This window comes from Squalius cephalus (genome assembly GCF_949319135.1).
Source record: "Squalius cephalus genome assembly, chromosome: 1".
NCBI classification, from domain to species: Eukaryota; Metazoa; Chordata; class Actinopteri; order Cypriniformes; family Leuciscidae; genus Squalius; species Squalius cephalus.
The window spans coordinates 34670932-34684315 of record NC_137122.1 but is presented as its reverse complement, the minus strand read 5'-3'; the positions used below and the strand labels follow the sequence as shown (position 1 = coordinate 34684315).

The following is a 13384-nucleotide window of genomic DNA, read 5'->3' as shown; positions in this document are numbered from 1 at the left end:
TAATCAGAATTAGTGAAAGAGTGATTTCATCCATTATTTCCCCACCAAAACATCAGGAAGATTTCGTGTTTGTAAAGCCGTTATGTTGAGGGCAAGTTATGTGCAATCACTTGTCGCTCTTGTTTACTGCTTCAGAGAAACTGCTGGCTAATTGAATAGTGCCCTGATGATAAGGGTGCTGAACTGAAAACATAACAAGGCCTGCGGAAATCAAACGCATTTAAGCGGTGGCTCAACAACTAATGATGAACATGGCATTGGTGTCAGCCATTTGGACCCACAATAATGCTCCTTTCTGTCTGCTGACAAATAATAATCTCAGTATGAGGCATTTACAGCAATTCTATGAACCTGTTCTTCCAGGACTTAATTGTGCAGGGTGGGGTAGGCAATTTCCGAGAGGCTAGCAATAGAAAGCTAGCTTTGAAAGCATTAGATCCCACCCACCCTTCAGAGTGCTCTCCAAAGTCACGTCTCCTTCAAAACACATGAACCCAGTCTGCAAAGCGTTAAACGAGATGAGAGACAGCGTTAAATTACCTCATGTCTCAGAGCACATAACATTACAATAATAATGAACATGAACAACTTACAGGCCTCTAGTTGTACCCCTTGACTGCTGCAGATTTATTTTGGCGTGAACGCAGCATAAATTAGTTTTTTTGGTTTAGAAGGAACTTTAAAAGGCTGTTTTTTTTTTTTTTGTCTGTCTACAACTCTGCATATAGCCTTACGAAGCGCACAGATGACGAGTGATGTCTACACGAGCAGGGTGCATGGTGGTATGCAAATACATATGTTCACAGGCAGGTAGGACATGTAATGCAATGCAATGATTGGATAAAATGTTTTGGTCATGAAACTTCCACAGAAGATGTTTTAGCATGTTTTAATATTTACACTTCTATTATTGATTGCAGGATGTGAAGAGAGTTTCAACCAGTAACACAAAAATGTTTATAAAACACATTTCCCATTAAAGAAAATCCAGGTTAAATACTACAAAAATCTCTATCACACAAACAATAAATGAAAATTGTCATCCTGTATTACCCCTATCTAGTTCATTACAACTCACCAAATAATAAAATAAGTTGATATTGATTTGAATTGAAAATATTAAGATGCAGTCACCTTACATTTCAATTAAATTTCATGGTCTGGCCATTGTCTGGCTTTTGTAGCAGAAGCACAGCTCCCATGTTGCTTTCAGACTAATGCTTTATTTTGATCAGCGTGTTGATTCTGCATGACCAACTTTGATCTGTTGTGAACTCTTTTTAGCCCTCACGCAAAATATCTGATCACGTGGATTCCTGTTTGTACGGTGAGTGCACACTGGTGCAAAGCAAGCACAGCAGAGTGAGCATTTTCAGTTCCTATAAGTTCAGCTTCACGCTCTCACGGTGCGTTGTGAGATCAAGGGGGTAATCCAGCACCCGGAAAGCGTACCTTCCCTGGGGGCTGCCATTGGTTAGCAAGCCATCACCTGCTGTTAGGATTCCATTGACTCCCATTCATTTTGGCGTCACTTTGACAGCGAATAACTTTACATCTGAGTCGTTTAAAGACTCCATTTATCCATTGTTTATTTCTAGAGAAACAGGACAATATATAAAAGGCTCCATTACCTTGTATCTTACATTATGGCCCCGTAGAAGCAATTTTTGTAAAAATAGGCTAACGATTGCGTCATAACCACGCGACTCTCTGTCGCACAGTAGAGAAATTACCGTATAGACAGGAGGAGAAGCTCGCATGCAATCGGGGGGACGTGGAGGCATAAAGTCCGATAAAGTCAAGGGAGAAGCCCATAGAGAGTCATAAATTTGCTCCTGCTCCTAGCTCATGGACAGCCCCTACTCACGCTCTCCGTCTCTGCAAGATTCGGAAGGGAATGATTCAGATTTCTCTTGGCACAGCTACTAGAAGACAGACAACTGTCAGACAGTGGCTCTGTGATGTTGACAGTCTGTCTGGAACATTTAAGTCCTCAAATCTGTGCTTTTTTTCATTGTCCTTCTTTTGGAATTTGATGACATAAAGTCAATCTGTAATAGAAAACACGTTGTCTGAATAAGCCCCCTGAGGCTAAATACAACATGTATATGCAAGGAAGAGAAGATGTTCTGCAGAAGGTAATTTATCCAAATCCTTCAAAGATGACAAAAAGCTTTTAGTTTCCTGCGCATCCAACACAGAATACTAATTCCAGCTAAGAGTGTTTAAAAACAATTATAAAACGGATAGTTCCTGTCTTTGATTCTAATTGGTTGAGCCGCGTTCGAAGCCGTTGTAAAATGCTCAACAAACATACACCTGTGACCGCATTACATTAGTATTACTGCGCAGCTGCCGTTTGTGATTCTTTGTTGCTGCATGTGTTGCTTAGCAACCTCTTTGGAACTACATTGCTTGGTAGAGGAATAAATGGGTTATAACGTTATAATTTTTGTTGCGGGTGTTTATTTTATGAATAAAATAAATATTCAAATGAATATTTTTATGGAGTAACTGTTTTATAAAAGCAATAAGCCCCCTGAAGCCGTGTTTTACAGTGGATTTAGAACAGCTAAGGGGCATTATAGGCACGACGCGGAGCAGAGCTTCGTGGGGCTTATTGCTTAAATATATACAGTATACCACCGGGTTGCGAGCCCACTCCACTCGGAGTGTAGCTTCTTCCTGGGCGCTGGCACAGGGTGCCTCGCTGACAGATATTTGTAGAGCTGCGGGCTGGGCGACACCAAACACGTTCGCTAGATTCTATAGCCTATGCGTCGAGCCGGTAGCTTCCCATGTGTTATCTTCGCATAGAAGCCAGTCAACACCGTAAGCCATGCTCGAAGTGTCGGCTTACTGCGCCATTCCCCTCCTATGGACTGAATATGTGCGCCATTCTTGCTCCAGTAGAGTTCCTCATTAACCGAAACCTGTTGAGTTCCTCCACACCCCTCAGCAACGGACGTGGAGGAGCGTCTGATGCCAGGCCTAACACTCTTATGCATTGATGGAACCTGTGTTAGGCTGGGTCCTATATGTTGTGATCCCTACGGCGATCCCATATGTGTATTCTTCCACGGTACGACTCCCTGCGGCGAGCCCATGTCTTTCCCTTGGCAGAGCTTGCTCTACTGTCTCTGACCAGTGTTGTCTCCCCCCTGCTACTGGCCGGAGCCACCTCAGTGACATTCCATATGTTGTACTGCCCAGAAACGCCCAGTTCATATGTGTAACCTCCACATGATACCTCCCTACGGGCAGGATGTGGCTTCCGCAGCATCTCCCTTTCCACCGAAAGGGCACACTTTCCCAGTGTTATCCAAGTCTGTCTGACTGGGTCATGCGTAACAGCAGTGGACTTCCCTGGCCTAAGCCCTGTCCCATCTCCGCCTCAATAAATGCGGGGGGATCAGGAGGCTTTCGCTAGGCACAGGAAGGTGGCATCACTAGGTGGCGTGTTAATTGGGATCCCAATCAGTGCGGTACGTCGGACGTGACCGAACTAATAGGGAACGTCTCGGTTACATATGTAATCCTCGTTCCCTGAAGGAGGGAACGGAGACGTAGTCCTGTCGCCACTATTACTAGACCACCGCTGACTCCGGGCTCTGCTCGGCTCCTCAGCGGAAAAACAAAGATGTGACGCACCTGCTGCTCATTACATGCTTGTGCTGCGAGGCAGGGCAGCTGATGCAATTATCGCATGCCAATGTGCATTGGCTTGTTTTATTACACTCGAAGTAGATTGGTCTCTCAAAGCGATCCCAATCAGTACAGTATGTCCGACTATGTCTCCGTTCCCTTCTTCAGGGAACGAGGTTTACATATGTAACCGAGATGTTACGTGTATTGTTGCATCTTATTACCCCTCATATGCCCTCTTGTGGTTCTCAAAGGCATTGCTTGTGGACGTAACTGCCATAGTTACAGCTTTTTCGATTTGCTAACAAGCACTGGTCTCAATAGCCTACTGAAGCAACTTTTTCAGAACTCTTCATACAGTCTGCATTGCCAACATGAATCTTGGCCAAGCTGTTAATCTCACCTCCAAAACTCACTCAGACCAACAAAACACTATATGTCTCAAAATAAGCTTGTTCCACCATAACACTGGCATTCTGGCAACCATTTAAATTCAGAAAACATTACATTTACATTTAATAATTTAGCAGACGCTTTTATCCAAAGTGACTTACACACGAGGAGAGCAATATAAGCAATCAAACCAACAATAGGGCAACAATATGCAAATGTCATGACCAGTCTCAGCTAGACAAGCGCAGCACACGTAGCAAGGATTTTTTAATATAATAGATATAGAATATAGAGTCGAACGTTGGTGAAATAGATGCATCTTTAGTAGATTTTTGAAGATGGCTAAAGACTCAGCAGCTCAGGTTGAGTTTGGAACAGTCAAGGTAAAGGTCCGTGAAAGTGATTTTGTGCCTTTTTGGGATGGTACCACAAGGCGCCATTCACTTGTGGAATGCCAGTTTCTGGATTGCACATAGGTCTGAAGTAATGATAATAATAAGTATGATAACTCATAAGTAATGAGTTAAGATATAGGGGTGCAGAGCCAGTGGTTGTTCTGTAGGCAAACATCAGTGCCTTGAATTTGATGCGAGCAGCAATTTACAACCAGTGCAATTTTGTGAGGAGAGGTGTGACATGCGCTCTTTTTGGCTGATTAAAGACCACTCTTGCAGCAGCATTCTGGATCAGTTGCAGAGGTTTGACAGTTGATGCTGGAAGGCCTGCCAAGAGAGCATTACAATAGTCCAGTCTGGATAGAATAAGAGCTTGGGCAATGTGTTGTATAGCATACTCCAATAGGAAGGGCCTGATCCTCCTAATGTTATAATGAGGCAAATCTGCAGGATCGGCAGTTCTAGCAATGTGGTCTCTGAAGTTTAACTGACCATCAATCACAACTCCAAGGTTCCTGGCTGTCGAACCCAGTTCGGTTGGGTTATGGTTGACAAACCAAGCTGAATGGAGAAGTTGTGATGAAGTGCTGGGTTGGTCGAGACCACAAGCAGCTCTGTCTGTCTTTGTAAGGTTGAGTTGAAGGTGGTGGTCCTACATTGTCAAAACATACATGGTCATAACACACTGACCTAAAAAAAAACAACAACAGGAAGATTACATACAGTTGGGGTCTGAATTAATGGCACCCCTGCTAAATATGATCAAGAATGGCTGTAAAAAAAAAAAAAAAAAAAACTGCATTGTTTATCCTTTTGATCTTTCATTCAAAAAATGTGCAACAGTTGAACCTTTCATTGAAGTAAATGAATTGATTGGGAAATCAAATCAAATCACAGTCTGATGGCGGTGACGTCTTCTACTGGTTGTGCTGGGTAACAATGCAGTGGGGAAAGGAGCCGGAATCCGTTTCAACAGCCTTGGACACAAAGCTCTGTGGGATGCTGATCTCCTAGAGCACCAAAGAGCCCTTAAATATGGAACATGCAGATGGGGCCCTGAAATAGGTGCAGAAGGTCCTTAACAACCTGGAACATGCAGATGACGGTACCTTGAAGTGAAGATTCGCTCTCCTGAGCTTAACCTTGTTGCAAATGTCTCTGTGTTCTGCCTCTCTGGGCCAGAGACTTGGTCAGTCTGCATTTGTCCTCTCTGGCATGGAGACTTGGAACGTGCTGCATCTGTTAACTGTCTCGCTGGACGAAGACTTTGAACGTAGTGTTTGTCAATGTCTCTTCTCACAGACTGGAGGCTCAGAACGTGGTTCGTTGCTGCGTCACAAGCTTTAGACCCAGATCATGGAATCTGTTGTCTCTCTGGACAAACCGGAGGCTCAGAACAGTGCAGTGTATCTGTTGCTGCCTTCCCTGTAACAGGCCAGATGTTCAGAAAATGGTGATTTGTTTCTGTCTCACCTTTGCAGGCCAGAGACTCAGAATGAAAATGTATCTGTTAATGTCTCTCCCCTTCCAGGACTGAGACCCACCAGGACGGTGTTGATCTGTTTCTGTCGATCCCCTTACTGGACAGACTCAGAACGGCACATCTGTTATGTCTCATCCGGTTGAAGGATGAAAGGAGTGTCTGTTGGCGCTTCTCCATTCCAGTGCTGTGATTGGCTGCTGGCATCAGAGGGGAGACACACAGTGTGGCCCACCCTTCTTTCCCCTGTGGAACTCTTTTGCATAAAGCACACAGTTGGAAATCTGTAAGTGTCTTTAAAGTTTTACCAATGCATTTCTCACTTTCCAAACCACCACCAGAATACCTTTGGCAATATTATAAACAAATAGAGACCAAACAGGATGGAAAAAGAACAACTGTCATGCATTCATATACATTAACAGCTGAATTTGAGTTAGAAGTATGAAATGGAGGTTTGTAGTTTGCATCAGTTTGAAGGTTTGAAAACATTATGAATAGATTTGGATGGATCATTGTGGTCTCTCTTTGTTTACTGCTGCTGCTGCATCCGGAGGTCCTAAGGAATTTTTTATGGCAGTCACAGGCCAAAACCTTAGGAAGTAATCTCTAGATGGGTCAAGAGCAGAAACTGCATGTGGACCAATGAGAGGTCCTGTCCATCCCGAACTTGGCCAGAGGTCTTCTTCTTGTCCTCTAAGAGGTGTCTGGCTGTTCTCCTAGCATCTTTATCTGATGGTGTTGAACAGTTTGCTTGTGTTAGTCCACCAAGATCCAATCAAAATGGACAGAGAGGGGCCCTGCCATAAAACTGGGCCCTGGAATGAGCTGATCACCACAATAATAACACATTCTTTTTTATACATTTTTGTTCTGATGAGCCAAACAGAATTCATTCATTTTTGTTTATGAAGTCAAAGTTATTCTCAGCCTCTTCATTGGCCACTTTACATTTGCATTGTTTAATTATTAAGATATTGACTGAGGATATTCAGTTGGTTTTGAGCTATAAAGTAGAAAGAAAGGTGATTCTGCATCAACCGCAAAAAAAGTTTGTCAGAAAAAAAAAAAATCTGAGCTTTAGGGGCACAACAGCTTTTCAGCGGGGCAGTATCCTCAAACACACTCGTTGTGCCTGTAGTACGTTAAGGTACTAATGTACCCTTTAGGCCACAGCGACAAGCTGTCGTTGTACCCCTAAAGGTACAAAGTTTGCAAAAAAAGTACAGTATACTCATTAAGTTTTAACAAGTTATAATGCCAGCGGTGCTGTTTTCGTAAACAGACATCATGGCATGTCTGATGTAACAGGCTGATAGTCAAGCCTCAGGATGCTTGTGGAACACTTAAAATTACTTCTATGTAATGAAAGTCAGGAGTTTGGTGTCTGAACACTGCAAATGCTGATAGTCCTGGCTGCACTACACAATAATACAATTAGAAAAAAAAACAGTGCGCATTTGCAATATTAATTGCTTTCATGACATTCGGTGAACATTAATAAAGGTAGGCCATGAAAAAGCTGAACAGGCTACTGTTTTGAAAACGTTATTAATGTTGGCCTTTAGCAGAGTTACGTATTAACAATGCTTTTAATGATACACAACACAATACAGTATAAATTAGCATGCTGTCATATGTATGCTAAGTCTCAGATAAATAAACTAGCTAATGAGAATATTATTACCTCGCAAGGATGAATGTCTATTTTGCATTTTTAGTGTAGTAATGTTTCGCAGAAGTTAATCGCACTGTGTGTATGTGTGTGTGTGTTAAATGAATGCAAGTGTGTGTTGTTGGTTTCAGCTTCTTCTGAAAATGTTATGTTTATGACATTATAATTCTGTGCTGGTAATAGAAATCCACTCTTCTGCCAAGACTTCCATACTAATGAGATCAATCACCACCCATTTTAATTGTTTTTTCTTCATCTTCCCATCTGTCTTATAGGGCAACCAAAATGTTCCAGAACTTAATTGCTTGAGAGGGAGAACGAGAATGAGACGGGATTACTTCAAAGGATCTTTCTGCCACCAAACAAATAACAGTTCTTCCCACACAATCAAACAAATGTCAATTAGCAAGCATCACATTCCTCCCTCTCAGCCCAATTAGGATGGAAGTCTATCACACAAATATGCCACTGCTCAGGGACCTGTGAAATAAAGCTGGTTAAAGATAGCCAAGCTTTCACTGAGTCCAGGCCTTTCTGCAGCCCATTTTCCAATTAAAGAATTGTTTGATTGGACGCTTTTAAAAGAATTAAAGGATGACTCCACTTGAGGGAATGTTGTTTGGCTGTTTTCTTCATTTTTCATCACTTCCAGATTGAATTTGGCAGAACTAGCACCCAGTCTGATTGATGTGTATACCTTTTTGCTTACATATTAAGTGAAATGATTCATCCATGTCTTGTGGAAATCTCAAATATTGAACTGAGATTTTTATTGAACAAATCTTTTGTACAAATCTAACATTGTTTATTTCAGTTCTGTTTTAGGACAGCAGCTGTCAAACTGTCATAAATGCAATCTAACATGAGGCAGAAAAAGCAATAGCCTGTGAGCTTGGAAATGGGATAACGCAGTCTCGGGTTTTGATTGCCCGCAGCAAAGAATATATTCATAATGTTAATGCACAATAGAGTGGCTGACAGAATAATCCTCAAAGGCACGTAGTACTGCTCACTGTCATTTCAGTTTGAATGCAATAGACAAATATGTAATAAGAGGCAGCATTTGTCATAATACTCACATTTGCACATTCAAGACAGGCAACTTCTTGATAAGTTTTGTTTTTTACTTGCAATCAGTACATGACACACAATTACAAATTGACACCAAAGAATGGCAGCTTACAACAAAAGCGACAGATTTCAGTTCAAAAACAAGGTGAGGTAGGATCAAGAAGATTTGTATGATATGTTGGGAAATTGTGAATGTGAAAGTTGGTAACACTTTATTTTACGGGTGTCCTTGTTACACAAGTTACATGAAGTTACTGTAATAATAACTATAAATTGTGCATAATTACATGCAACTAACCCTACAACAAACCTAATCCTAACCCTATAGTAAGTACATGTAGTTAATTAATATTACTCAGTACTTAAATGTATAATTACACTGTAACAAGGACGCCTTCGAAAAAGTGTAACCTGAAAAGATGCATGAGTTCATAATGCAGTTGTAACATAATATGCACGCTGAACTGTCGCTTAGACCTTTACAATCAAAGTCTGGTTTAAAATAAAGGGCCTGTGTATTACTGTCTCAACTCAACACTGTCTTAGTTCATCTACATCTAACAAACCTAAACTCCAGAAAGCTTAGTTACATATTTACAAGGATAATGTGTAGCTTAAGTGCTTTGCCGTGGTATTTCGTAACCCTCCGAATGAAGAAAATCTTTGAGAAGAAAAGCTTGGTGTATTGAGACAGTTGTTGGCACAGCAGGAGTTTAATATTTTCCTGTTAAACATTGATCAATCGTGCTCTTCAAAAATAACCTGATTTCTGTGATTCAATTAGACAATTAAGTCTGATAGGCAACACTTTATGAAATCAAAACTTCAAATGATTTCAAACTTGAAGTAATTACAGTTGCTAAATGAGTCTCTGCATGGGTGTGCGTGGGAGAGGCTTACTGTGCATTGCAGAAAAATGTACAGTTCAATCTGCAAATTTCCCACTTGCTGTGGCCAGATGTGGAGTTCTATGGAAACCAAATTCCACATTTAATACCTTTCTGAAAATATAATCTGTTCGCAACTGAAGTATTGCTTTAATGAACAGTCTACTGAAACTCTTTAAATAACCTAAAAGGAAGCCACAAAGTATCAAAGAAACAAATGTTTTGACACAACAATGCAAATAATAAATAACTAAAGTCATTACAAAAATAAATTATATAAGTGCTTATGTGCCTGCATGTCCCAGCCTGAAAACAAAATCTGTATCGAGACAGACACCCTCAATGGCCTGTTCCCATTCAAATTTTAAGTCTCTTGTTTAGTCTCTTTATGCTTTCCCTAAGAGGTATGCGGGACCTGACGCAACAGTGCGGCCCGGGGCAAGTTTTGAATTGCTGAGTGCGTGCGGGAGGAAAGATACTGATATGTGGCAGAACCGGATTTCACTAAATCCAACATGTTCCTGGATCAACACCTTTGCAGGATGCAGGAGAAAAAAAATGACTCATGGGCTCCCGCAAAGTATAATTATCTAATAATAACAGCATGCACAATTCTGGAGATCTGAAGCATTGTGTGAGTGTGCAACACCAGAACAATACAGATTCTAACCAGACTAGGACTGAAAAATCCACTTAGGCCTCTTCCTACGGGCTTTTGTTTGTGGGAACAGGACAAAATGTGAACGTTTTTGGCGGGAACAAGATCAAATATATCATATTTTTGGCGGGAGACGGCGTGAACGGGATTGAAAAATCCATTCTGCACAGAACTCTACCTTCCCTTACAGATGGTGGATGGCTGAAAGAATCCAGGCCAAGGAGGACGTGTGCAGTCCGACTGCACCGTATGGAGAAAAAGAAGCCTTCAGTGGACCTCTACTTGGTCAACAGTCTGAAATAAAGCTGGGGGGGGGGGGGGTACCTAGGCCTTGACCCAGCTCATTGGAACCCAGAAGGTCTCTCGCTCCAGTCTTTCTAGGATGCTACGTAGTTCTGCACAGGCACTGGCAGTGTCCTCCTTAATCAGGACCCGATCCACTAGATGACCATATTGTTGATCTATCTGCTGTGCAGACAGACGCATTTCCTGCAGGTCCTCCTCCTGAAAATGAAGAGATGAGAAAGTGTAGGGCATGAATATTAATAGAGAGATTGAAATGAAAGAGATGTCTGAAGATGTGTGCAAAAATAATAATCAAGCTAGATATACCGTGCCTGTAGATTATGTGATTTTCCCATACATTTTGCAAGTGAGACAAACCTTAAGCTGATTTTTTTAAAGCTAGGCAATCGTGGCAATTTTTTTGCAATTATTACTAAATGACACAATTTCAAGGCTGATTTTTGAGAGGTTGGGAGAATTGTTGTTGATCAGTGCCACAGGGTTTCTTGAGAGCTGAGTGATTTAAACCTGTGATGAGACTCACTGTGATTCTCCCATGTTCACCTCCACCCGGCGAGGTGCCGGCACTGCGGCGTCTGCGACTCTCCGGGATTCGTGGTGTTACGAAAATGACATAAGGCTTGAATTCGGCTGTCCGCAGGGCCTTCAGAGCCTGTGGCAGGACAAACAACAAAACCAGTAATGTGAAGGGTTAAATGACACTATCTATATCTATGTGACCCTGGATCACAAAACCAGTCTCAAGTCGCACGGGTATATTTGTGGCAATAGCCAACAATACATTGTATGGGTCAAAATTATTGATTTTTCTTTTATGCCAAAAATCATTAGGATATTAAGTAAAGATCATGTTCCATGAAGATATCTTGTAAATTTCCAACCATAAATATATAAAACATTTGTTTTTGTGAGTGAATGCAGCACAATCTCAAACAGAAATGGACAACTTTAAAGGCGATTTTCTCAATGTTTCGATTTTTTTGCACCTTCAGATTCCAGATTTCCAAATAGTTGTATCTTGTCCAAATATTGTCCTATCCTAACAAACCATACATCAATAAAAAGCGTATTTATTCAGCTTTCAGATGATGTATAAATCTCAATTTAAAAAAAATTGTCCCATGTGACTGGTTTTGTGGTCCAGGGTCACATATGTACAATACTGTTCAAAATGTGGGGTTATTAAGATTTTTTTAAAGAAATGAATACTTAGCAAGACATTTATAATGTTACAAAAAATGTATTTCAAATAAATTCTGTTCTTTTGTACTTTCAATTCATCAAAGAATCCTGAAAATAATAAGAAATGCATCATATTAGAATGATTTCTGAAGGATCACACTGAAGACTGGAGTAATGATGCTGAAAATTCAGCTTTGACATCATAGGAATAAATTACATTTTAAAATATGTTCAAATAGAAAACTGTTATTTTCAATTGTTATCATATTAGTGTTTTTACTGTATTTTTGACCAAATAAATAAGCGACTTTTTTCAAAAACATAAAAGATCTTACTGACTCCTATCTATCTGACTCTCCTTTCTTTATTGAGATTTGACAAAAAAAGTAAATTATGAGGTCTGTATGCACTGATAAACTTCATGTTCAGTTTCAGCCAGTAGCAGTAAAACATTAAAAATGCATGAAAGCAAGTTTAAGGTAAATTTCCTGCCATGTCCATAAGAAGGATTCTTGCCATCGGGGGTAAAGTGCTGTGTGTGGTTTTGCACAACTAATATGCTTTTTGCAATAGACAAGTAGCTCCACCTGAAGGTGAAGCCAGTCAGTACATCTCAGCATTAGAGAAAGACTTCCTTTTGGCCAAGTGATACATGAAAATTGTAAATATAAACAAAGCAACATATTCAAATCTACAGAACATGTAATAAGACATATGGATCACACTTAAGCTTAGGGTCCAATTAGGGGTGGGCGATGTGGCAAAAATATCATATCTCATATTTAATTTAGTCCTAAATTGCAAGGCGCTTTGGACAAAAGCGTCTGCTAAATGACTAAATGTAAATGTAAATGTAGAACAGCGCATCAGCACGTGAATGAAATGATAAAACGGCATGGCTTTAAAGCACATGCAAATAATTAACTTTTGTGAATTGCAGTATCCCATGAGTGTAACTCGACCTCTGTGTTAACATGTGATGTGAATGTACTTCGCGTTGTACAGTGTGTTGGGACGGAGGCGCCAGAACTGCAACTGCTAGAATACACTGTAGCACTATACGATATTTCTTCAAAAGCAGATTGTGGAGACATTTTAATCATCCACGAACACTATAAAAAATCTTGATATCGCACACCCCAGGTCCAATTCTCACTGTTAACTAACTATTAACTACGACTTTTGCTTCAGTAAACTCCAAATAGTAGTTAGTAAGGTAGTTGTTACGTTTAGGTGTATTAAGGAAGAATATGAATGTGGTCATACAAAATAAGGTATTAATATGTGCTAAACACCCAATATCCTAGTAATATGCATGCTAAAAAGCAACTAGTTAAAAGAGTGAGAATTGAACCCTAAATTTAAGTGTTTCCGACATAATGCTTTTGTGCATAATTTAAGATGATCAGAGAATAGTTTTGCTGTTTTCATGTCAATTATAAATGATAATGTTTACAGTAGTTCTTGAATCAACACCCAGGGCAAAAGCTGCTGTTATTTACCTCAGGCTGTACGTCTACCAAACACATCTTGTTCTTGGCTTGAACGGAGCGGATGGCCTCTATACTGGTCCCATACAGATTTTCCTTATACTCTCCATACTCTATAAATCTGCAGACAAGTCAGGGTATGACAATTGGACAATATATTTTCAAAGCAGCAGTACAAGAAGACCACATCACAGCAGCACTC

At 40.5% G+C, this 13384-nt stretch overlaps 1 protein-coding gene across 2 annotated transcripts in view; it reads right to left on the bottom strand.

The window, feature by feature from the left end:
* Positions 1–8157: 8157 nt before the first annotated feature.
* Positions 8158–13384, bottom strand: part of mpp3a (MAGUK p55 scaffold protein 3a) — a 29727-nt gene continuing 24500 nt past the window's right edge. Inside the window, exons 18-20 of one of the 2 annotated variants that reach the window (XM_079873002.1) lie at positions 13195–13303; positions 11034–11162; positions 8158–10708 (exon numbers count right to left, since the gene is read on the bottom strand). In XM_079873002.1, the coding sequence (XP_079729128.1) occupies positions 10529–10708; positions 11034–11162; positions 13195–13303 (418 nt within the window). In that variant the 3' untranslated portion in view covers positions 8158–10528. The remainder of the gene's footprint in view (positions 10709–11033; positions 11163–13194; positions 13304–13384) is intronic. The other variant, XM_079873003.1, reaches the window with a different exon arrangement.